At 41.1% G+C, this 27,272-nt stretch overlaps 1 protein-coding gene across 2 annotated transcripts in view; it reads right to left on the bottom strand.

The window, feature by feature from the left end:
• Nucleotides 1-5,601, bottom strand: part of RAD54L2 (RAD54-like 2 (S. cerevisiae)) — a 44,023-nt gene extending 38,422 nt beyond the window's left edge. Inside the window, exon 1 of one of the 2 annotated variants that reach the window (XM_010023100.1) lies at nucleotides 5,451-5,601. In XM_010023100.1, coding sequence (XP_010021402.1) covers nucleotides 5,451-5,601 — 151 coding nt within the window. The remainder of the gene's footprint in view (nucleotides 1-5,450) is intronic. The other variant, XM_010023101.1, reaches the window with a different exon arrangement.
• Between the last annotated feature and the right edge of the window lie 21,671 nt (nucleotides 5,602-27,272).

Below are 27,272 nucleotides of genomic sequence, written 5' to 3'. Positions count from 1 at the left end.
ATGTATTTGCTCCTCCTTTTCTTGAGGGATGCATTTAATTTTCTACTACATAGAGAGGACAACTTAAAATCGGTGTTTCCCAAGAGAAAATGTGCAGCCTGGTCAAAAGTAGAAGGCAAAAAGATTTCAGGTTGCTGGGGCTAATCTCCATCTATAAGCAGAACTGCCCAACTGAAGTAAAAACTGCAAGTAAATTACTTTCTAACAGCAGTTCCCCAGGTTTTATCTTCTTTTTATCTCCAGCAGTATGGGTATTCCTAAATTTAGATATAAAATTATATAGAGTAGGATATTATTTAGTAGGGTATTATTCAGGAGACTGTCTCCACACTCTGCCTCTGCCTCTCAGTTTCATACAGGCGAGTATAACATGACCTAATTTACAATAACAACTTCACATGAGAAGCAAAAACCCATGTACATGAGCAGGAGGAGCCTGCTAAGTGAACAGATTTATACCAAAGACTTCCTCCTCTTCCCTTGTAAGGACAAAAGTTTGCTCTATTCCCAACCCCACACATCCAGCTGGGGACTCCCACACACACCGCAGTTTTGTTTTGTTCCAGCACTTTGTGGGGGAGAAGAAAAGCTGAAACACCTTTGGGCTGACAAGCACATGAATAACACAACCTTCCAAATGAGCAGCATCTCCCCGCACCTCAAGGATGCATTCATGTATCATTCAAAAATATCTTAACCTCAGCCTTCCACATTACTTTAAAAACAGATTTCCAGAATAATTTCAGGTTTTATAACCCCAGGCACCAATGAACTTCCTAGTAAGTATGGTGTTAGCTACTGATTTTTCCCATCAGGTTAGACAAGGAAATTATCCAGGCAGCTACAAATCAATTTCACTTTCAATGTAATTGCACCCCTTGCTGCACGGTGATGACCCAAGGAGGAACATCATCATGTTAAACAAAATCCATTCTTGCTATAATTTCATGCAACATTTTTTTCCCCAACCACCAAGTGAAAATTGTACACAGAGCTGATCCAGCAGTACTCCTTTAAATAAACAGGCTTTCCTCCTGCAGGAGTTCAAGGAAAGCAAAGATCTTTTCAAACCTGAATCAACAGTGGCTGTCATCTGAAGTCAAGAACTCCCATCTTGCTACCTTGGGAAACTCAAAACTGTGAGTGCCCAGTTGCACACTCAAGTTCAAACAAAATGCAGCCATTGAAATACATTCTGGATCATGCTCCAGAAACAACAGGTAGCTCTGTTTGAATCTGTCATGATACTATCACATGCCACAGGCAGGGATTAGCACAGCTTTAGGAGGTGAGGGTGAGAAAAAGGACCTCTTTTCCCTCACTAACCTCCTGTGCCAATCCTTCAGATGTTCTGAGACTTTTGCCTGGTGCCTTCACCCTACTAAGAAGCTGCAGTGCAAAAGAGGCACCTGCATGTCCTCCACTCTCCTGGGACTTGGGATTCTTTATCACCAACACAACTGTGCTCCTCATTCACTCCTCTTTAAGGGTCCATATGGCCATAGAAATCCAACACAAATCAGTTTTGTTTAGCTCCAGCACTTTGCCAGCAAGGAGGAGTAACAGAACGAGTCTGAGGTGGGAAGAAGGAGCACTGCCTTCATCTTCTGTTCTCCCTAGTCAAACAGAGATGGCATGCAGCTAGTGTGCCCCCAGCCCTGCGGAAAGAAAGAGGGGAGGAGAAAACAGAAAATGGGTGAAGTGGACAACACAGGGCAGAAGACAAGGCAAATTGCACAGAGATTGTCGTATCACAATAGCAGCACCTAACATGCTATTATCTGGTGCTGTGTGATATATCTATACATTAAGAAGTGCAGTGAACTGGAAAATTGTCCACTGCTACACCCCAGAAGTACCGATTCTAATCCCTGTGTGCTGTACCACTCACCCTGCAATGCAAACACAACTAGAAGCCTTTAAGAACACTGTCTGAATGCCTGTGCTCCTTAAGGCATCTTTCAAGAGAACTGAATCAACCAGCTCCTTACTCTTTTACCCCTGAACTATACTTCAAAAAAGTGTTTAACCCATATACTCAGAGGTAAGAAAACAAGCAACTTTGCCATCACTATTAATAACAGAATTACAGCAATATATATAAGAGATGATGAACTCCAGAGACTTCAATCAGAATAATCCAAAGACATTCAGAAAGTAGAAAAAACAGAGCACTACAGTGGGATTCATTCAAACACTAAAGAGCTTTCCTCAGGAAAGCTCTGAGGTATGAACAGTCCCTGCATTTGAAATGATCTGTAAAATCCATATTGGAGGTTTGTTTCCTCTTTGCTCAAATTAGCTTTTATTCCTATGGACTTCTGCACAGCCCTGAGCAACTACCAGGATCAGAGAAGAAGTGCAGGACTTGAAACAGCCCTTTATCTCTACAGTCATCAGTACATCACATTTTGAGTGAAAACGATTTATGGAGTTAGCAAAAAAACTTCTTAGCAGTCACGCACTCGTATCACAAAATCAAACATGATAAAACAAGTGCTGCTACCCACAAGTGATGAGAAAACAGATGCAGTGGGCAGGGATGACAAGGCTGGAAAAGAAGTGGAAGCCTCCAGCTAGGATTGAAGCGTGCTGCTAGGGTGGGTGTACAGTCTGGCAGCCACTAGGAAGGGGTTACAAGTGTCAGGGTAGGTATATCCTGGAAGGAAGTGTTCTAGAAAAAGAGACTAAAGCACATAATGCTAAGGTTCTTTAACTGATCATCATTGAAGAAGTGCACAAAGGATGTAAGCTATGTGCTTATTATCTCTCACTTACTCAGAAATATTCAGAAAACCACCCTTCTGTACTCCTTTTCTTCCTTGAGGACAGTGGGAGAAGATTTAGGAACTGCTTTCATCAAACCAGTACCATGAAAGTCCAAACTAAGGTAAACTCTAGACCACCTATGGGACAGCCTATACTAAATGCAAACAAAACTTGGAGCAGAAATGAGAAAAACACACCAAAACTTAAGATAGCACTCTTCATTACCAGAATGTAACAAGAGATCAAAAAAAATTCTGCAACTGAAACCACCACAAGTATTAATTCCACACACAGCATATATCAAAAGGAGAAAACCAGGTTAAACATGCAAAATACAAGTCACTGCTAAGTCTGAGCCTATACTATCCACCATAAGTTGTGCAGATAACATTACATGAACCCTGGAAGGTTCTTAAGTAATTTGAGTCACCATCAAAACATGGAAAACATACATTTCTAAAACAAAGCCACTGTTTTGCAAGCAAGCAGTAAAAATGTTAGGTTTATAATTGTTAGAATCACTGTAATATAAAACAAGTCATCAATTTCAGTTTGGAGAAAACATATTTGCAGCCTGTCGCCCTTCCAAGGAAATAACTGAAAGATTAACAATCTTCCAAATCTTGTAGTGCTAGAAATACACAAGAGCCCATCCACAAGGGAAGGATCCCGCAGGATCCCCATTGGAACATCTACAGAATGACCACAATAGCAGAAGGTGAGGAGAACAGCACAGCTGGCAACAGGGAGAACAAAGTTTTAATAGAAATTATTAAAATTAAGCTATTAAAAACCTCCATAGTATAAACATTAGAATTTACTTTCATTTTGTGAATAAAAGTAGCTGTTCCCAAAATTATTTTTATGTACAAGGGTCATCGACAAAGAGACAGGACTATAAACAGATGGGGAAAATAAAATGATCCTCTTAATTCTGAAGTTAGATGTATTTCATAGGCCAGATAGCAGGAGACTGGTTTTATACTAGATCTAAGGTAATACAGATATCAGATGACATTTCGGAGGCAGTATGCAGCTGTGAAGAGGTATCAGGAGAAGCTGAGTGGACACCTCCACAGAAAACAATAATTATACAGCTAAGCACACAGAAAGCATCCTGCTATTCTGGCAGACAGAACAGAAGCTGAAACAATCTGAAGCCCCATAGGCAATCTAACTTTGCTCAGATCGTGCACGAGAGAGTTTTGCCTGTACCTAATGGACAACTATAAAAACGTTTTGTGTTAGTTGTATGTAAATTGTCTTTTTACTCTTCCTTATTTCCTGCATTTGTTAAAACTTATTTTTAATTAGTCACTAAAGAAATATAAAGCATAAACATGTTTCTAGTGTTTTAAGATGAAAATAAACAGCTATCATTACAGTTAGCAATGTTCTGATACACCTATATTAATTTTATTTGCTTTGAAAAGAATAATCCTGACAATTACGAGTGTTCAGCCACAGTAATATAGATGTAGATGATAAAATAGGTCCATGATAAAATAGTCATGGGGAATGACCCACTTGGACATGACATACAGCTGCTCCTCTCTGTTAATAAGTTGGCTACAACATCATGCTTCCTATTGCTCCCTTGGGTGCAGGTTCCTGTGAACAAAGTGACGAGGTCACCACCAGTCTCTTTGAGACAAAGTAATCTCTGGCCCTACAACTATCTCCTGGGAAAACAAAAAAACAAAACAACAAAACAATCAAAGAACACTCGAGGACAACAATGTACTTTGAAAATAAAAATACTTTAGCAACTAGAAGAAAAGTGTCTGCCTTTAAACACATTCTATTCTCAGTAGGTTTAACCAGGTGCATTCCAAAATCTGCACACCCTTTGAAATTATTAAAAATCACAATTTTAAAGCAAGTAAATACAGCATTCCCTTAGGCTTGTGCTGTAGTTTTATGATAGAAGAAGTTTGTTGGCAAACACAGCATGGGGAATTCCCACCTGAGCCACGTACTCTTGTCTACGTGCCCTTGAACATCAGCCCTTGCTGGACCAAATAAATTATTTCTATGCTCATGCTATGAACCTAACAGTTATCTAAGCTTGCTTAAATGTAACCTGCACAGCACAGGTCCACAGACAGCTATACTGGGTCCTAACTGAAGAGGAGAGTGGGGCAGTTACAGCTAGGCGAGGATAGAACGTGACAACTTTTTTAGCACAGCCACCTTTCATATTGTCAAACAGACGAAAATAAACCCAACCTGGGTGCTGCCAGAAAGGAGCATTTTCCAGTTGTTAAACATAATTATTGTAAGTGATCGATAATTGTCCATAGCATCCATTAAATTGTTTACCCATAGGCAAACATGTTTAATGACACCAGATCCTTTTAATAATATAAGTAACTAAATTATCTATTTATTTCTTTATATAATGGCTTCCCCAAAATCTGTAGCTATTTTAAAAATTCTATCCTCTTTACAAGTTTGTGGCTTGTTTTCATAATGAAATAGTTTTTTTTCTGCCCAGAAGTCCAAGTTTAACCTACATTAAATCCCTATTTAAACTGAACACCCACATAAGCACTTCTCCCTACCAAGCACTGGACAAACTCTAACCCTTATGCAATCTACCTATGTGTCACTCACCAAAATTAGTAACACCAGTTTTGTATAACAAATGAATGCAGAGATCCACAACCCCACTCACTTACCACTCTCATCAAGTAAGTCCTCCTCGTCATCCCCATCATTGTCCTCCTCCATCGCCTCCTCCTCATCTTCCTCCTCCTCCTCTTCCATATCCTCCTGTTCCAAGTCCGGGTCCAGGTCCGGATCACTCCCTGAGATTGACTCGTCTGACATGATTCCCAGTGATGCTCCTTGTGCATTACCTGCTCATGTTCTAACGTGAGGCAGCCCTGCAAGAAAAGCGGTAAATAATGAGCCCAGTGAATCCCAACCTTTGAGCCTCAAGGCTCAAGATCATAGCAGGATTACTGCATATAAAAGCACAAATCTGCCATCAGTCTTTTAAATAACAGTTACATCAGGCTGCACACAAAATCCTGTGTAGAAAATGGATGCCATAAGCAATGTATCATAATGATATCGGCCCAGCATCGTAGAATCAGTATCAGAACCAATATATTGACTAATCACTCAAAAAAGCACCTTTTTGTTGGTATCCTTGACATGTACATACACAGCAGAAAGATGCCTTGTATCAATGTCTGATTATACAAAGATGTAAAATAAATGAATGACATGAACAACCTCAGAACACCACCATCCAAACATGAAGCATAGGAAAAAAAAAATCAGTCACAGAATCCCACAGAACAAGAACTGGAGCTTGCTGTGCAACTCCTCTGCTACACTACTCCAGTGCATCACAGCAGAAATCATGGTACAAAACAACAAAGCCTAAAGAAAGGGCCAAGGCAATCACAAAGTCACAAGTTTATCTCTTAGCATCATGCACTGTCACTTCTGGACAGCGATGGGTACTCCTGGGTACTCCTCTTCCATACACAATGAATTATCAGAAAGGAGCTGCGTAAGATGGATGCAAAGAAAGAGACACAACCAAGAAAGGAAAATAAAGAAAGCATCTTGATCTCAAGGAACATAAAGCAAAGGATGTGTTCAAAAATCAAGCCTCAGAAGAACTACTACCCACACATTCCCCAGAAAGCTTTAAAGAAAGACGAGGGAAACATTTCTTCATCACTCATTTTCCAGTGCCCCTTTAAACCACATTTCCAATGTAAACTATAAACTTCTGGAGAACTAATCAACCATTTAAAATTAAAAAAAAGGACTTGGAAGCAGAGAAGGCAGCATATATATCTACAAACACAGAAAAAAAAATCCATTTTCAGCTGTGTTTCAGCAGTAACTAGATGAGCTCAGAAACTTGAAGGTTAAAGACACAACTCAACACTCCTGTAAGCAGGGCTGAAAATCTAACTGTCAAGCATGCTGAATTATTCCAGCTGAACTCATGAGTTCCTGCTGTGCCTCTCAGCTCCTCAATAACATTGAAGAGTGTCTGAAAGAAAATAAACATGAGGGAAGAACAGGCTTTGTGGAGACCGGTATTGGAATGGGAAGCCTTTCACCACTAGGTCCCAGGAGCACTTTGCCACCGGGCAGACAACTGAAGTCTCTACACTATTATACATGCCACACAAAATAAGTTGGCTTTGTCGAGCAGATGGTAGAAAAGGCCAAAATCTAAATTAGCTCAGTGGAACTGTGCCAGTTTACACAAGCCAAAGAGATTAATTCAGCTTCTGTGGCCTGCTGGTAAGCAGGTTCCGAGCCCTGCTGCAATAGAGGGACCTGCAGCATCACTTACTTTCTGACGTCTGGTGACTTCAGTCAAGGACTGCAGGCACAAATCAGTCTATTATCAGAAGATTTTCCTGACAAATGCTGTGCTGAAGTCTATAGGTATTTATATATATGTTTTACTACCCCATTAAACTAAGCACCAACCCCCCCAAAAAACCCAACAGAACAAAAAAAAAAAAAAAGAAGAAATACAAACACTACTAAAATGGCAGGAATGAATTCTCATCTACAAACAGGAAAAGCAGAAGGGCTGAATGGCACTAAACACTCCAGGTCAAAGAACGACACATGATACAGTTTCTCCCATCAGCATCCTCCTGTGTGTCATCTCTCATGTTTCATCATTTGTCGCAGAATCTTAAAAAAGAACAAAAACCAAAACAAAATAAAACAAAAAGGGGGGGGGGGAACCCACCACAAAACACTTTCTGAAATTGTTTAAAGGAAAGAATAGAAGTCTTTGTATTTCTATAAATAAAATCAAACTCGGTGGAGAGCAGCTGTATCTCACACTGGAATATAAAAGGGCTCTAATCTACACTTTATTTTTGTTTAGCAGTTAAGCACATGTTCTTTATAAGGTAACTCCCATTCAGCAGCCCCAGCCATATGCAGGAGAGTTAAAAAGAAGCTTTCGAAAAGACTTAATTAAATCTTGCAGAAGCTGGGTGAAACAAAGATGGTTAACTCCTCTGTGCCTATTGTCACGCTGCTGTCTGGCTTCCTCCCTCCCATCCTGCTCCTCAGCTCTGGCAGCTGCTCTCCATTGCATAAGCCCGGGGTCTCAGGAGGGCTCCCTCCCTGCCTGGTGGCACTGGAGCACACAGCGGGGACATGGCAGGACAGGCAGGTACACATTACACACCACGAGACTGCCCTCGTTTCTCACACCGATCTGACCCAGTTCAGAGCCTTCCACCAAGGGGAATTACACAACAGGGCCAGATTGTAGCTGCCGCTACTGTTTTATGGCCGAGTTACTCCAACCTGCCCCGTCTCTTGCCTTTGCACACGCAGGCGCACCGTGCTCAACATTTAATCACTGTAGGAAGGGCACTTTGTGAGAGATAAACAGATTACCTTCACTAATCAAAGTTACTGTCTGTCCGGACTTTTTGGCTGTCCCACATTAAATTAATCCACAAACCTTCTGTCCCGCCGCAAAATAGGATGCTGCACCTCAAGCATTAAGCTGTAATGAGGGTTACCAGCCCTAAGAAGCACAAATGAAACCGGCTGCACCATGGTTCACCACAGAAAGCCATAACTCCACGGAGTGCACTGGCCAGTCCAATACATGGTGAGGCTTTTGGGGTATTAGGTGAAAAAACTGAAAAATTCCTCTGCTTACTCAGGGAGGAGAAAAGAGCTGTCATGTTTATCCTACCCAGGAAGTTAAACCCTGCAATCAACCGCACATCAAATTAACATCCAAGACAGCTTCTCTCTTGTATTATGTCCTGTCTTTCAACAAAGATAAAAATAGTTCCAAAGTTTTTTGGGCTTTTCTTTTTTAAGGTAGAACATTTCAGATAGTGAGTAAATGCCATGCAATGATGGCTGCTGCCTCCTCAGCAGGCACAGAGAGAAGGCCGAGCTCTGAATGAGGAAACTTCAAGAGCTTGGACATTTGGAGACATTTCTGTTGTCCTTGTGTTTTTCTTTTACTATGCAAATGTTTAAAAAAATAGCCACCATTTCTTCTTACGTATGAAGTAGAGAGAGTGACAGTTTTTCACTGCAGGGTCACACACGCCACGAGCCATGCTATTAAGTGAAGCAGCAAACATCATGGGACATGGTGATTTCTGTACATTTCTGTACAACAGCGTTACTTTCACCAGAGTACTCATCAGCACTATAAAAACTAAACTATTATTAACTACGACAAATCCAAACAAGGAAGGATGCACGGCAGGGCAGACTAGAGTCCTTCCCCACCTGGGCAAGGAGGAGCAGGATTCCCCTGGGCCTCCAGGAAACCTCCAGGTTACCTCCAGGTTTATCACTAATGCTACTAGAGTGCTGAATAGTAAAGAGGATTCCATCACCACTCCAACCTCCAGCCAAGCCCAATATCTGGGACTCATCAAGATTTGTCTCTTAAAGCCTGTTTTGTAACCAAGACCTCACTTCAGTCATTGTGGTGCCTAGCCATAGGAACAGGATTGAGCACACTGGCAAATCACAAGAGGATTTGCACAGACAGTTTAATGAAACCAGGTATTTCAAAGTCAGTGCTGCATAACGCTCTTCAGTTTCTGCTATATAAAGTCATGTTTTATGGTAATAATGATTTCCTTTAACTTTTTTCTATGGCAGCAAAACAGTGGGTTGGTCGGGGCCATAAGATTCCTCTTATACACTCAGCCCACACACAAACACTTCAAACTGGATGCATACAAAGGTAACAGCTGGCTCCTCTGGAGAAATCTCATCTTTTTGCTAGATTGCTGCTAGCACAGATTTGGTACCTTACAGGTAGCCTTCAATAACCAATGCAAAATTACTATAAAGCATACAGATGCACCACTAAAGTCATGACCTTAAGCTTCTCCATATGATAAAAAAAATCTTGTAACAGTTTGCAAGTAATAACTTGCAACGTTATTTCAAAATAACAAGTAATACTCTTCTGTTCAATTCAAAAACCTAGTAAGAAATAAACCTGAGATCGGTGGGTTTGGACAGTTTAAGTCTAACAAACATTAGAACTTCTATTTTACATTATGTAACATTAACATCTCTATTTCACATTATCGTGTAAAAAACAGTGGGGGGAATCACTGAAAAGGATAAACATTTTCTCAAAAAGACCTGACTGTTACTGACCAATACTAAACTTGCAGATCTCCTACATGTTTTTAACAAAGTGAACTTGAGTGTTTACTGAAAAACCCACAGGAACTTCTTTCCCGCAGCAATAACTCCCACAAATTGCCTTTAAAGCAATCCTTAATTGATTACTTCGTGATTTAAATCCCTTCTTCCTTCACAGTCTGAGACTGTTAGGACTTGAGCAATACAGTTTTTCAGCTGTGACTCACAGGTAACTGATGGCCACACGCTGCTAGCTGGGAAGGAAGAAAACAGTTCTCCTCCTGCATTTCCTCTTGTTCAAATCACTGCAAAACTAAGTGGCATTGATCCCCTCTATAAGTGATATGTTTACTTACAGGAATATTAAACTGAAGAAAAGAAAAAGCAGCAGCCTGTAAAATCGTAAATTGGAGAGCATCTGCTTGCCCTGAACCAGCCTTCTGAGCATGAAGGGATGCTTCTCCCCACCCCACATAAACAGGCACAATGCATTTAGTCTTCGCCCACGTTTGAGGTGAGTATTAAGGAGCCCACTGTGATCTGTGGGGAGCAGGAATCAAGAATAAAAATAACAGACTGCTTTAAAAAATGCTTCTGTGTATCAGTTCTGTGAGAGTTGCAGGACTTGCTCTTTTATTCTCTCTAGGTTAACAATCGCCTTCCTAAAAGGCAATGCACTACTAAAAACAGCCTGTAACTGGTTGTTCCCTGAGAACAAAATTAACAAAAGCTGCTGCAAGAAGGGGTGGGAGAAAGCAGAATTAAAAAAAAAAAAAAAAAAACCCAACCAAAAAAAACAACCAACCACCCTAAAACCAACCCATTAAGAAAGAAAATGGAGAGCTAATCCTTCCCCTTTGCTGACATGACAGTGCTGGCACAGAGAATGTGACAATGAACATTACATAAGGCCTGGCTCCCACTGTGATCCCGAACAAAAAGAGCTAGCACGAGTCAATGGCAGCATCTGTAGATCTGCCACAACCTGAACTGGTGGCAGTGGCACACTCTGGTCACCCATCAACTCCTGCAGGAACCTCCTGCCACAGGGTCCTTTCTCTCCTGCATTCCAAAAGGGACACGGGTACACCCTACTGCCAAGAGCGCCAACATTTTGTAACCTCTAAAGAAAAAACCTCAACACTCTTCACAACATGTCAGCGCTCACTTCCACACAGATGTTGTAAGGCACTGACAAGCTCTTTCTCTCTGGACAAAGCCAGCAGATACAAGGAAACTCTTTTAATGTTTGTGTATGTGTAAGTATATAATCATTTCACTAAACAATGTTGCATTGCTTTTAGAAGCAGTTTTATTTAATCATGTTACAGTAGAAATTGACTTCCTATAAATCAACTTGAAGTGTTCTTCACCTGTGAACGTAAAGAAGAGCAGTTTGTTTTGTGCTCCACAAAAGCTCAGGCTGAGGTAAGAAGCATGTGATTGTTTTTGCTTCTAGTAATATTCATATGGATCAACACTATCACAAACAAACAAAAATCCTGTCTCTTACTTCACAGAACCTCCAGTTGTTTTTAGCTCTGGCAATTTCTATATAAATGGCACTTGCATTCCTGAAAATGTTGTTTCTGCTTTCAAAGCAAACAGCATTTCAACATAGAAGCCGCTTCCAAGTGTGTTTTTATGTGTTTTGCCCATGGTGCTATAGCTATAGAAAAACAACCAGTACCTGTGAGGGAAGTAACATAAAAAGAAAAGGTATTGAATGATGGGGAAGACTCAACAGTAAGGCATAGCATGTCAGGATCTCAAATTATATTCAATACATTTTATATGGCAGAGTAGTTTGGGGCAGATTTGCCTACCCTGCATTAATGATAACCATTCTTAAATTCCAAAAGATAGATTTTAAAAGTCAGCTCATGAGAGAGGTATGCCAAGCCTTCTCTTCGTGAGTACCCAAACTATGTCAAGACATGAGCCAATTCCCACAAGCAAGGAAGATCCAGATAACTGAAAGATCCCTCTAGGAGTTTAAGCTCTTGTTACACATACATAGGTGCCAGAGAAGAAGTTATGTAATAAATCAGGAATAAATTACATAAACAGAAGCAGTGGAACAGAGAGGAGTGAAAAGGCAAAGAGCTAACCTCCTTCTCAAGTAAAGATCAGTCACTTCTACTTGATGAAGACAAACTATGGCTTTGGTCATTGAGGTATGCTAAAATTATGGCTTACCTCCTTGAAGAGTATCCCACAGAAACAGACTGAAATAGCCCATAAATAATGTGTTCATCTTTCAGAATGAGGAACACTGCATGTTTTCCCAATGCTGAAAGGCCTAGTTGATCTATCCTGTTTTCTCAGTATCACCCCATACACACACTCTTCTTCTTTTGCCTCCCAGAGCAGCACATTTCATTATGGGGGAATGATTCACCGCTTTTGTCTGTGTCACTGCCCAGGAAACAAGTTTTCCCACCAGCAGCAGCAGTCCAGGGCAACCCACCATCCCCTCTGAGACAGACACCAGCCACATTGTGATCTGTTGATGACAGTGTGCAAAGTAAACACAATTTAACTCTTCCTTTGGTCATTTGTCTGCATTTCACTAGGAAGAACTGCAGAGGTCTGGGAGTTTGGTTTTGGTGCCTCATCTCTTCTTCCTTTTCAGAACTGGACTTAAAACCTGAGGATCTGGTTGATGCAGTTTTTAGAAAAAGGAAGAATTTAACATGGTTTTGTTCCTCTTTATTCCCTACCCCACCTCCAGCAATGATAATTACACTAGCGACGAGAAAGCATTACTTATGCCACCTACAGTTTACCAAAGAGACTTGAACATCAGTGAAAAAAGAAAGAAGAAAACCAAAAAATCCCAAAGTAGGAGGAAATGGAAATAAACAGTTTTGAACTCGCATGATACAAAGATGACAATTAGCATATGTTAGACCCAAGTTGCTGCAGTCTGTCAAGCAATAAGACATTCAACTAATTTTTATTGGATTCCACTGTGGATTAAAAATCTATTAGAAGATTAAAAACTGTCAGAAACATGGGTTTGTCTCAGAGTCAATCCTTCCAACAGAACATACTGCTTTCACAGTGCTGGAAAAACTTATATGCAGCGCCACTTATAAAGGTCACTCTTCTGCTGGTTTTGAGAACAAAGTCACCAAAATCTTGATCTTTGCTTTCCCCACTAAACAGGACAAAATAAAACACCTGCACAGATCCTTATCTATCCTGCACAAATATATTTGTTTCAGTAACACTTAAGATAGACGCTATAGGCAGCTCACATGGAAAGCAACTGAATGAAATAGCCTCCCGTGTTTTTGTCCTTAGTAATGGAAGCACCAGTTTGGTTGCGTTTTGATGGCTCAAAACCTCCCAGTGGTTTGGACAGGCCTGCAAGGGAAAAGAATGGAGCTTACTGCCTCTCACCACACAGTACTGCTATGGGATCATTCGCATATACACACAGAAAACACTCCACTTAGAGATAATAGGTATTATTTCACAAAAGAGACTGAGCTATGAGTCTCATGATGTACATATTACATTTTTAGCTTATAAATTAGCTTATAAATTTAGCTTATTGCTTGTTGGAGCAAGTCCAGAGGAGAGCCATGAGGATGATCAGGGGCTGGAGCACCTCCTGTATGAAGACAGGCTGAGAACATTGGGGCTGTTCAGCCTGGAGAAGAGAAGCTGTGTGGAGACCTCGGAGCAGCTTCCAGTACCTTAAAGGGGCCTACAAGGCTGCTGGAGAGGGACTCTTCATCAGGGACTGTAGCAGTCGGACAGGGGTGATGGGTTTAAACTTAAACAGGGGAAGTTCAGGTTAGATGTAAGGAAGAAGTTCATCGCTGGGAGGGTGGCAAGGTGCTGGAACAGGCTGTCCAAGGAAGCTGTGAATGCTTCACCCCTGGCAGTGTTCAAGGCCAGGTTGGATGGGGCTTTGAGCAACTTGGTCTAGTGGGAGGCAACCCAGCCCATGGCAGGGGATTGGAATTGGATGATCTTAAGGTCTTTTCCAAACTAAACCATTCTATAATTTTAAGCTTGTGAGTGTATGACTCCATATAGTTCAGCTTACTTCCAGAAGAGCTTTAAAAGCAGCACAATGCAAGTTTGGCTAAGGAGATACGCAAATATTAACAAAAAGATAATATACCCTGTGGGTCACCATACCCTTTTGGTAAACATACCCAACTGTCCAGTCCCAACAAATGTTAACCAGGACATGAATTGCTATTATGAACGGGCACAAGCATATCCAGTGCTAAGACAGGAAGGTGCAGTCAAAAAGGAACATACTAGGAAATACTAAAAAACACTATGGTGAATAAGCACCACAACAGTCAGCTACAGAATCAGCTGCTGGCTATTAGACACGACTCTTTTAGAGTAAAAATGTCACTATCTCCCAAATGTATAAATTCTCTTTCATAAATGTTAGGAATGTCTTTTGTAGTACTTGTTCTTACTGAACAGACAGTACTGTGTAGATATTCATACCCGTGCAGAATCCAAATATTATGTTTCCAAGATTCAGAAGCAGAATGATTCAGAGCATTCAACTGTGATCTTTAAAAAAACCTTAACCTTTTGGGTATGCTTTCTCTCAAAGTTGAGTGCAAGTTTCAGACAACTGCTTTCCCCAAGTGACCACTTTTTCTATCTAAGCTCATTTAGCATTTGCAAATGCTGCCTGACTGGCAACCATACCCAGCAAGCATGTACAGAAGGAACTACAGACAAGCCAGTTCTCCCAGCGTCCTGTTGACACGTTACCATCCCAAGCAAAGGGGACCATATGCTGCAAAAAGTCAACATCCCTACACTCAGCTGCCTGTATCTCCCAAAATATAACAGGAACGGAATTTCTTGTCCCATCTCTATTTTTTCCTCCCCTCCTCTTCAATTATTAGCTGGATTATTGAATTATTAGCCTTGAACCAAGGTTGCCAAGTCATTTTACTGACTACCCATTTGTCTGATTTGTAGGAATTCTTGATCATTATTGATTTGGGCTGAATTCAAATTTGAATAGTAACTAGAACTCCTCTTTTGACAGGAGTTCTTGGCTGTGATTAATAGCATTCTTTAACAGAGAAAACTAGTTACATGGCAGGCGCTTCCAGAGCAGATTTACTGGCAGCACTGTAAAATCTCACTCAATTCTTAGATGTCTCTCTGTTAGGAATGAAGAAGGCAAATAAGAAAAGTTAAAGACTTCCTAAAGGATGCACCTTCTCATCACAATAAACGTGTGTATGTGTATAGAAAGATGTATACCTATATATTTTCATAAAAAGGTTGCATACCAGCAGTGGAGGCTAACTACTCTATCTCATTCTGTTAAAATCAGCATTTCACTGACCAGAAGTATTGATTTGGTTGAAATACAAGATCTTCTCTCTGGTTTTCCAGGAGTGCTATGGTAAGTACAGGGGAAAAAAAAAAAAAGCACTTCTTTGGTTTGGGTTGGTTTTTTTTTCTTAAGAGAGTCAGAAAAAACCATTTTCTTACAGAGTGTGCATGACTAAGCAGATCACCCATTTCCTCAGTGTTCTCTGCTCATTATCTGGGTCTGCTGTCTCTCAAGTAGTTAACTATTGCCACTATAAACAAACTCAGATTATATAATAAAGACCTCAGCTGCTCATATTCCTTGGAGAACAGGATGTGAAGTTACAGTGTACAGAAACTTAAAAATGCTAGCTAAAGTAAGTCCTACCATGCATTGTCCGGAGTTATGAGCTTCCCCCTCAGATAAACCAGCTTCCCCAGGAAACTCTCCTCCAGAGCTAACAGGACAACATTGTAAGAAAAGTTCTCTTCTGGGATAACAGCTTTTCCCCAAATATCTCATCTCAAAAGCAGATAACTTCTTCAACCCCAAACCTTCTGTATTTTATGCAATGGTCATCTTGCCATCCAGTTTTCAAGGCAATTGCTTTCCAGTTTAGAGTTTGTGGTACACTTCATCCACTAAGTGTTGCAAGGCACTGATTTTGTAAGGTTTATTTTTTTGCTCCTGTCCCCTCAATTTGTTGACACGTACATGAGAAACTTAAAACCCAACCAATGACTCCACTCCTACGACAACTTCTTGATTTAAGAAATATTCTTTGTTCCTGCTACCTCCCACACTCCAACATCCCCTGCAAAAACAAGCTGACTTTCCTTATTTCCTATGCCCGGAAGCTTGTGTTTGGTTGCTGAGGTGCACTCCATAATCCTGGCATTTCTTTTAAGGAATGAGTATAACAACTCTTGCACTACTTCTGGAAAGGAGAAGCCAGATACAGCCACCTTTTCACACAAGTAGCAATGCAGCAAAAGTAATCTCAACCTCTGGGCAGTTACATTACACTATGAATGAAGTTTCTTTCACTTTCCTAAGTGATGCAAATAATAAATGCAAAGACTAAAGAGAGTGATAAACAGAAGGTGGCAACCAAAACCTGATGCTAATCCTGCCAATTAGAGAGACAGTGACATGCCCTGACATTGACAGACAGTTTTCAGATTTCACAGGCACCAGAAGGATAATAAATATTTGGCCTTCATTAAACTACCCATTTTCCCTCTTGCTGATTGCAGCTTCTCAGGCCTCGGACACATGCTCTGCAGCAGCTGCTCTTTCCCACCAGCACAATACTCCCGTACTGAGCCAGCACAACTATCTGCATGGCTGAACAGCAAACTGATTCAGCTGAAAACCAACCTGGAAGCAAAATTCAGTTCCCATATGCAATTTACTACGAAGTTCCATGATCAGCTGTGCAGGCACAACGGGAAAAACAGTCAAAGGGTGGGAACATGCAGCCCTGGGTATGGCCCGACCAAGCATCACTGTCCACAGGGCCATGGAGAGTGGCGAGAATGCTGCTGCAGTACAGCTCAGGGACAGCATTTTGATTTGAGAAAACGAGGTGGTCCTTGTGATAAAGCCTCCTTACCTTCAATACAAACACCAATCAAAAGGAAGGTGCATGTATCTGAGGTGAGATGTGAACGTTCTCATACTTAATCCTCTCAAGTGTCTCCTTTAAATAGTCATGGCATCACCATGTGGTTTGTGTGGAAAGGTATCCATTTCTGAAGTTCATTTTAGGTTTGGGGTTTTTTTTAATTGACAAATCAATGCAATTGCCACTCAAAGGGCAAAAGTATCATCAAATATACCAGGCAGTTAGACACCTTTGCTGCACACATCTCTCTCCCCATAGCAAATACTTTAAAACTGCTCAGGGCTTGAAGCAAAATACGAATGGATCTCCTCATGTAAGTCCTTAATATTTAACTATAGCCTCTGTGAACAGGTTCTTGCAATTACATTTGGATACTGGCATTAAAGAGGCAAAGGATAAGGCTCCATTCTGGGGAGCAGAAAGATAACCTGCCCTGACCTAGAGAAACTGGTACCTAGCACTGACACAATTTTCTCCAGGTCAGGACAGTCTTCTCCTAAATGCATTCAAAGAGGACTCATGAAAGGAAAACCTCTGGGTGGTGTCAAAGCGAAGCGATGCAATCTGCACCATTAGAACAAATGGGTAATTTCTTTAACCTCATGAAGAGGAATTTGCTTTGGCCATGATGCCCTTGCCTGCGATCAAGGGCTAATTTATAGTATCTGAATAAAAGAAAATTACTTGCTTTACCCCTCTACCTTTCTTTGTTTTCATGTTGTATTTTATTACATCTGGGATAAGTGAATATTCCTGGGCTGTCCTAGAACATAGACTTTTCCCTGAGATCTGCAGGGAATCAATATTTTATTTTATTCTTGATCTCAGACACCTTCGCTTTGCTCCCAATCTACGCTATACTTGGCTGCCTGCTTAAAAAGCCCAGCTCCTGGCATGCACTGCTTTCTCCACCTGAGGACTAACCTTCCTGCAAGAGCAGGATGCCCCAACCCATCCTGTGCAACCAAGGGCCACTGTGGAGTTCTGGCCATAAATACATACTGGTATATACAGCCTCTCACACATTCCCTGCTGGCTTTGTGCTTGTGTCTCTTGACACTTGAACTTCACCCAAACTTCTCAAGGAATCATAATAACCTTTGTCATGAAGTCCTAAAAGCCTTCCCCCATTCTTTCTCCTGCTACCAATGAAATTGACACTCCAGAAACTACTCTTGGTCTCCATATACTGACCCAGGCCACATGTAACCTCTTAGACATTTTACAACCTAATACTAATGTCACAGACAAGCAAAGAGATAGCTGAAGAGAGACAGGTCCCCTCAGCAGCCACAAGAAAGACACCTGTCTGGTACAGGATGAAGGAAGAGTTCCAACACTGTAAGACAAAACAAAGCAGAAAAACCTGAAATCCTTATCTCCCAAGTTCTACAATCCTCCCCCATCCCCAAAATCTCATTCAGACTCCTGGATAATTAACTTTGTTCCTCCTCAATCTTCCCTACCATAAATACGGAGAGAGGTGGAGTTAGCTGATAATACTCATGGGGAGCACCCGCATGAAACTGATGGGATTTCACAGAGGAACAGCTAAAAAATTGTTTGCTTCCCCTGTGTCCCATCCTTTTTTATTTTCTAAGACAGTAAACAAATCAAAAAGCCACCCACGAAGAACACAGAACCGAGAATCTCTAAGAGTTCAAAAAGCCCATTAAAGGGTAGGGTTGAATTTCTTTTGGCTAGCATATAACTAACACAACCTCTCTAACCTGAAACCTGGATAGTAAAAAATGAAGGTGAGATTGCAGGATTCTTTTTCTTTAAGGAAAAGGCATCACAAATTTCAACTTTCAAATCCATTTTCTGTAAAGTAAAGGTGAGGGGTTTTTTATTAAATTTTTAAAAACACAAGTTGAAGTTCAAAAGGAAGATTCCTTACTTCAGGAAATCTAGAAAGAGTGTCTGGATTCAGAGTTGGATTTTTGGTACCAGTTTGGAGTTTCCTTAAGGACATCAGCAGAAAATGTTAGGTAAATTGCAGCTTCATTTTCATCTCTCACTCTTCTGCAGTTCTTGTGGTGTCATTTTTCCGCAACAATAACAACAGTTCTAGTCAAATCAGCAAGACTTGGAAAAACTAGAAAATTCCATTTAAAATACATGACAGTATATTTTAAGGAAAACTATAATCCAAAATATCTGAAAACTGAAAGAGATTGGCAACAGATTTAGAAAAGAAGGATCATTACTTTCAGAACCATTCTAGTTCACAATGATTACCTGTAAGAGAAAAATAAAAGAGAAAGGAGCCTCAAGTTTAAGCTTTGTGTCCTCCTAAGTCTGATCTGCTGTGAAGGCTGAAAGCCCTCCAGAATGACATACAGAGCTCAAAAATGCTGTCTAGACTCTGACTGTAACTCATCATTGCTGCCTTTCTCTTGCCAATCACTGAAATCTCAGGGCTACACAACGAGTTGTATTAACTCTCCAAAGCTTGCATTGAGGCCTGAGACCCCTGGGCCAGATGCAGGACTGCACCAGCCATCTAGTGATGCAACTGCCTGCAACAGCCACAGGCAAGGAGAAAAATACACACATGGGGAAGGACTTTCTAACTTAAAACATTCCTAGAGCAGAAGCAACTGTAAAGAGAAGCCAGAAGATCACTTTAAAAAAAAAGGAGAAAAAAAAAAAGGGGTCCTTGTAAGACTGCAAGTAAAGAAACTCTTAATTTATAACCACTTCTGTCTTTCTTTCTTCACTGCTTTCTCTTTGTCAGCAAAATGAATCAGACAAGGTAACAGGAGAAAAATACCCCCTCTAAGAGGCAAGGAATTTCAAATATTAAGATATAACCAGCTTCCTTCAACAAAAGGATTCTATCTTTAAGTTTTTCTGCACAGGACAGCCCAAGAGTGCAAAGAAAAGAATACAAGACCTTGCCTGCCTTGATAAAATAATAATATAAGCGATAGAGGGGGAAAGGGAGCACTTGGTTGGGAAGTGCTCCGAGGAGATGACTTCTTCCAGCAGGACAGTCTCTTTCAGTGGTAAGTCAGTCATTTGCTATAGCACCTGCCTTTCCCCAAAGCCAGAGCAACTGAACATACATATTATGTCTGACGCTTGCTGGAAGCACCTCTTCTACACAAGAACTGGTGCATGCACCCATTTCCTACTGAAGTTGAGGGAGCACCTGGGGAAAAGCCCATCCAGCACTAATGTGCCACAGCAAAGCATCCAGCTCCTCCAGGCTGTGTTTCCCACAGCCCTTCCTCCATCACATGACTGGGCATGCACTCGTCCTGTGATGGGGAGAAGATCAAGATGTCTGGAAAGATGCCTACCAGGAGTAAGCTGCTGTCACAACTGGACTGGTTCCCATCACTCTCCCAGAAGGGTTTAGGAAAATCCCAACCAACTGTCCTGATATGCCACCAAGAACCTGCAGGCAGATATTCCAGTTTGTTCAGGAAATGAAACAGTCATCCCTGTCCTTCCCCATACAGCCCCTTCCTTTCCCTATCGTCAAAAATTACAGTGCTTCCTCTCAAAAAAAAAACCAAACAACCAGAGATGGCAAACATTCATTTCATTGAAGTCCATGGTTCATATGAGTACATTCGTTCCCTTGACACAAAATGAACAGCTATCATAATCAGATCATTTGATTAACTCCAGTTTGGGCAAGCAGAGAGACCTAGTCTGAATACAACTGGGCAAGATCTGTTTGGCGTTTGCAAGTACTCTTGTACTTGTATGGCAGCATCTACACTCGTAGATCTACAAGCACACATACAGTGTGCCTCTGCAAATATTCCTCATGCCATGAATGGTATTTCATCCTGACTTGATGACTTCAAGAGATAGAGACATCCTCATTTCCCTTAATAGTTACAAGCATCTTCCTAATGCCTTCAGCGGTTAATCACTTTCATTGTTAACAATCTGTGCCTTCTTCCTAATTTGAAATAATCTTTTTAACTTCCAGGCACCGGCTGCTATCATAGCTTTTCCCACTAATTTAAAGAGCCCTTTGCTACACAGCCTGTTTTGGACGAAGAAAATTGAGTAACTTTTAAACACATCAAGATAAGCTAAATCAATTGAGCACTTTAAGAAAAAGTTTTATAACAAGTGACTTAATCAGCCAAGCAACACTGAACACTACATCTTTGTTGCTTTTGAACACCTCTTGAAAACCAATAATATTAAACCTGGTCAAAATATTCCCCAGCAGATCTCACCTCTCTGACCTTATTCAGTATATCCTGTTACTACAGATATACCTTAGTATTAAAAAAGTAATTAGCTTATTTTAGTAGCCCTCATATCTACAGTGTTACACTGAGGACTCGCATACTGCCATGTACCTGCTATGCTCTTGCCACCCTTTCCAAGGTCACTGGTTTCTGGAAGCACAATTCTTTATTCTAGACCTACAGCCTGCAGTCTTTCCCACAACACACATAACTGTGCTCCAGCTCTATAAAAACATATTTGGCCATATTAGACCCAGTTACCCAAACAACTCAGAGGACACTGCACAGCTGCCATTCCTTCTTCATGCTTCACCACTCAGCGTAACCTTTACATAATCCACAAATTTGATCAGCTCTAACATCATGTTTTCTTCCAAGCCACTGATAAAAATACTACAAAGCCCTGGATCTACTATAAATCCCTGAAAAATCCTCCATTCATATTCTGTTTCTCACATCTACTATGTTTAATCTAGATTTTGACTCATTGAACATACGTGAAATTGTATCTGTTAAACAAGATTCACTTTCCAACAACATCCTCATTGATTATCATTAGAGGAGGCCTGGGAATACAATTATCACACAAATCCCTTACGTAAGTGAATATTTGATACAAGAGCTTTCATTACAATTTTTTGATCCTCCAGAGCACTGGCGCTCACCAGCCGTGTAGCAGTGTCTTTGACTTCAATAATTTTGAGTGAATCCTACCACCAGCCCTCCTCCATCAGTTCCTTTTTGAGTAACATCCCATTCTCCAAGTTGACTTTGTACGCTGCGTGAGCACCTCCACTCCCCAATCCCTTTCCAGGCTTTGTCACGTTCACAGATTTTGTTTGGTTTGGGGTTTGGTTGGTTGGTTGTTGTTGCCTTTGGGTACAACAAACAGCTAGAGCAATTCACATGAAAACGAAACACTTTAACAATCTATTTATGCCAGATTCAACAACTCCAAACATAAAACCCCACACTTAATTGATCCTGATATCCTGGGTAAGACCTGAGTTTATCAGAGACTAGAGAAAATCTCTGATGAATCACCACATCTCTAAAATATTATTTCCACAGTTCTGATGGGCTAGAAAAGCTTTCTTTGCAAGCAAAAATTTTAGGTAAAAATTTTAATTGTTGAGGGAAGAAAGTACAAGTCAAGATTATGTTACCTCCACCATGTTTCAATTCTTACCCATACAGTGTTTGCCCTACAAACTCTTTGTACCTGATCAGCCATATCAGCCAAGTAATGGAAGGGTTCTGCACTTCGTTAATCAATTCTGCCCCTGCATAACTCCAGTTCTTTGTTAATTAGATCAAGCTAGCTTCCCACAGAGAAAGACAGAGTTATCTGCCAAATCACTACAAAACCTCTTTAACTGCTTTTGTAAGTTTAGTGCCTCTCTTAAAGCTCTCTTATGTAAAGCATCTTGTTTTCACTGCTAGACCTCCATCAAAGTCCTCCTCATGTTCAGCAAAAGTTTTGGTCTATTTGTAACACAAGAAAGGATGTGGGTACCTTGAGCTTTTCCAACTTGGATTTTCTACTCATCTGCCAGAACTAGTCCACCAGCATAGAACCAGTTACAGTGGCAGAAGAGAACTTCTGTTAATATGCTTAATTCTTGGCTATAAATTTCAGTTATAGCAGCAGGAAGTGTCTTGTGCCAGTGTACTGCATCTACTATGGATTCTACCATGTGTGTGCAACGTAGCAGAGGAGGAAGACAGAGTCACATTAAGTCATATCAGCAAGAAGTTGGTTCATCTCATCAGCTCTCCTCCTTTTCAGATAGAGAGAGAGCAGTGTTTATAAGGTTTGAGTACTGTACTCTGTGTTTATACTACAAGCCACACTAGAGCAACTTAATAGATTTCTTCAGCTTCTTCTTGAAGCAACTGGCTAAAAGTCTTCCACTTCAGATTTCTGCATCCTTAAATGGTATCTTCAGTCATTACGTTATTCAGCATTTTTCTCGAGCAGAGAATCAATATTTTCTCTAGACAGGCTCATACCAGCCTTTATGTCTTCTCTGATGTTTGAATAGTCAACTGTCACTAATACCTAAGTTGATTCATTCTCCCATTCTTTATTCCTGCATTCAGACTTCAGATACTCCTGCAGAACAGCAGCTCTGGGACAAGCTGACAGGCCACCACAGAGTGCTTCAAATGACTGCTCCTACTTGCACATTTTAGAGCATGCTGAAAATGCTGTTATTAAATTTAAGTAACATAATACTTTTTTCTTTCCCCTCCTTCAAGTGAGTTCTAGTTACCTTCAAAACACCACAAGCTTTCTGGAGGTGTCAGGCTGACCTGGACTCCAGCATTCCCACTGAGCAAGAACAAGATTTAAATTATCACAGCTGCTCGGAGATTACAATAGCACTGAATCAGTCTCGCTCACAGGACTAAACTGACATTCTGCTATTCCACTTCAGACATAAAATCAAGTCAGAGGTCTGTCTGACCTTCAAGAATTTCTAAAAGCCTATTTTCTATAATTTAAGGTATTTTTCAAAGCAACAATTCTTGATAAGTCTGCTATCTGCATGGCTGAAAATAATACATACTTTTTCACTCTTCCCCTCTCCACCCCCCAAACTTGTTTAACTTCAGATACACTCACTGTGTTAACAAATACGTGCAATTAGCATTTACTGGTTACCACATACAAAATATTGATCAGTAACTGTCTTAGTACTACTTAAAATAAATCACTAGCTAGCTAGTTTAAAAGAAAGATGACATAAAGGAACAACAAAACAACAACAAAGCACCACCACCATGTTCTCAGAAATCCAACCAGCTTCTCAATATGCTGCTTCAACAATTTTTCCCCTCTCACAGCTACCTGTAATTCCACCTTCTTCTTTATCACAGCATGCAATGACACTTGATTTCATCAGCTAATGTTGCCCCTTTCTCAAAACAACAAATGGTGTTACTTTATCATTCCTCTTCCTCTCTAAGACTGTTATGTTAATAAACATAAACCCCTAGAAACTAAAGGTTTCTAAAAGTTAACAAGAAATTTCCAGTCATTGTTTTGAATTACTTGAATATCACACTCTATGCATGCCATTCTACAAGTCTGATTTCTACTTCTGTACTGGTGCAAGTACTTAATAAATACTGTTTTGGGGGGCAGGGGAAAACCACAGCTGTCTATAAATTCTTTTATTTTTATATAGCTAAAAATGTTGCTTAAACACAACAAATTCCTGTCTTGCAATGAGCATTCTCTGAAGGAAACCTGGCTACAATTAACTCAAACATACTTGACAATCAGGAAAATATAACGTAGAAATCAGTTTGTGTAAGCAGAGAACATACGTCTCAGAATTATATCTGAACCAAGTACAGACCAAATATCAAATGGTACTTAACCTCCACAGGAACCAGGTTCTCCAGAATTCAGTTTAAAATAAGACAATTTGTTAGCAGAGAATATTTATCATATGGGGTATTATCTCCCAAAAACTTCTAAGCAACTGAAGGAAACAAGTTCAAAGAATTTACATGAACATAATTGCACTGCAACTCACTGCCTCCTTCAAAATATCGCATCTAACTGTTTCATTTAACTCACACCCATAAACAACAGTATTTGAAAACATACTTCCTACGTTATTACATTCTGGATTTGAATTTAATCAAATGGGATTCAACACAATCCTCATGGGAAAAGTCTCACTCCACCGCCACTCCCTTCCTAGCCTGGTAACCTGATACATCTCAGAGGTATTTGAAACAATGGAATTTTGAGAAACAAAGTCAAGGCAAGGCCACAGACAGACCTGCTGGCTGGGAGGCATGACCAGCCAGGGCATGTGTTAGGGATGTACATGAGGGAGGGAGGGACAGGTAGTCAACAGTCACCACTAGCGACAATGGGAATATGCGGGAAAGGATGGAAAAGCGACTGTTCAGCGCTGCAGGTGTAATTTGACACGTGTGTATACATACACACATATATACACACACATACACATTAATGAGGCTCTTTTCAGAGATGCACAGGAGGAGCATGACAGACAACAGTTGTATGCATGCGTATACAAATACATACACGTACATACATGTATATGTACCCACAAACACAGAACGTAACACGTGGTGGACAGCAATGAGCCCTGGCAGTGATGCAAGCTGGGCTATATCAGGACCATAGCCTGTCTGAGCAAAGGAAGCCATCACGCCTTCTCACTTGGCACTTTTGGAGCCATCTGAAACACCAAGTGGAGTTTTGGACATCCCCGGTACAAGAAAGACCCAGATAAACCAGAGTGAATTCAGTGGAGGGCTACCAAGATGCTCAGGGGCATAGAGCACTTGCTGCATGAAGAGGGGCTGTGAGAGATGGGGTTGTCCAGACTGGAGAAGAAAAGGCTCCCCAGGGAACTGACAGCTTACCTCCTGTACCTCCACAGAGATTATCAAAAGGACTGTGCACAGAGGTATGTGGCAGGAGGACAAGAGACAAACTGCAACGGTGGAGGTTGTGACCTGACATTAAATAAAGGGTTTTCCCTGAGAGGACAGTCAAGCACTGGAAGGGATGCAGAGACTGATTAATCTTTTGTCTTTGGAGGGTTTAAGACCTGAGTGAACGAAGCCCTCCTCTGAATGTAATACTGATCTCACTTCGAGCAGCAGATTGGACTAGACACCTCCCGAGGCTGTTTCCAACATGAATTACTCTATGACATCAACTTGGATCCCAGAGAACACTGTAATGGCCTGTTACAATTTTCTATGCTAGATTATATTTTTCAAATCTCCACTGAAATGCAGTCACTATTGATATGAGATGGAAAACACATTGTTTGGTTCGCCCCCTCAAAAGAGTACATGATGTTCCCATCCAGGTTCTGCAATACTCTCGAATATCAGAATTGGAATTTCAAGATATTTTAAGGATGCAGAAGTTACCAGTTACCCAACATAGTACAATTGGAACACAGTGGTTAAACATTCAGCTTTTCTGGGGGAGAAGAAGGTGGTATGCTGTCTGAGGCACTACCAACCTAGAAAACATCACACATCCCCAACAGCTCCTCCTTAAAGCTGCAACTGCATTTTTCTTGGAAATTTCACACTCAGCACCTACCGTTAATGAACAACCCCTATAGTCTGATGCTGATAGGTCACAGGATAAGAAGCTGCGTTGTTCACTCTGTATATTCAGGACGTATAGCTTCACACCTGGGGAAAGAAACCTCACTTAGCAAACCAAGGCCACGCTAGAGCTCCATATGAAGCACCTGCAGTGGTCTCAGTGTGCTGGTTTGGTTTCATCTCTCTGCTGGGGGCTACTGCCCCTAGAGCAAAACTACCAAAACAAAGGCTGTTTGTTCTAAACTAATTGATCTCACCCTGAAGCAGACAGAAAGTCTGCACAAGGTCCACTACTCTAAGCCAGGGAGGGGAGTTACCACCTTCAACCAGGCAGCAGGAACATCTTGCATCAATACAGAAGTTTCTGCAGTGATTTCCTGTAGGCTAAGCGATTATTCACTAAGCAAGATTCTTGGATAACTATACAAAGAATATTCAGCAAAGAATATCCAACTTTAAGAAAGTTAAAAAGGCAAGCAAATGTGATCATTAGCATCTTATTAGCATAGAAGAGGGGGGAAAGAGCTTTTTTTTTTTTTTTTTTTTTAATGAAAGCTCCCCACCTGCATATAGACAGTGCAGTGATTTACAAAGAACTTTTTAAAGCACCAGTTCTGTACAAACCGACGAAGGGGCAGGTGGGGGAATCAGTGGAGCTTAGAGCATCTCTCAAACGTGAGCACTGGCACTTCCAGTCACCAATGTAACCACCAGCAAAAGTCACCCACAACCATTCCACGGAGAGAGCAGGCTAAAAAGCAGTGAGATGGGATCAAATAGGAAGACGTAACAGCTCAACACACCGAACCTCCCCCTTCTAAAGGTCACCAGCGAGTCCCTCATGGACATTATTACTTCGCGCGTCTGTTTACCGGATCGCTGCTGTTCAGTCACTGCGGGAGCGTGACAACCACCGCACTCGGGCACAGCCGGACTCCGTCAGGCCCCGTTGGCCAGGGACCCTCCTTCCACTCGAGAAGCCCCGGCCCCCCAAAACCAGAAACTCGCTTAGGCCCCGAAACACGGTGTAGCACCGACCGAAACTCGGCAGGATGCTGACCGAGCC

Source organism: Nestor notabilis, unplaced genomic scaffold (genome assembly GCF_000696875.1).
Source record: "Nestor notabilis isolate BGI_N333 unplaced genomic scaffold, ASM69687v1 scaffold6291, whole genome shotgun sequence".
NCBI lineage: Eukaryota > Metazoa > Chordata > Aves > Psittaciformes > Psittacidae > Nestor > Nestor notabilis.
The sequence above is the reverse complement of the archived record's forward strand: the minus strand, read 5'-3'. Positions and strand labels throughout refer to the sequence as shown.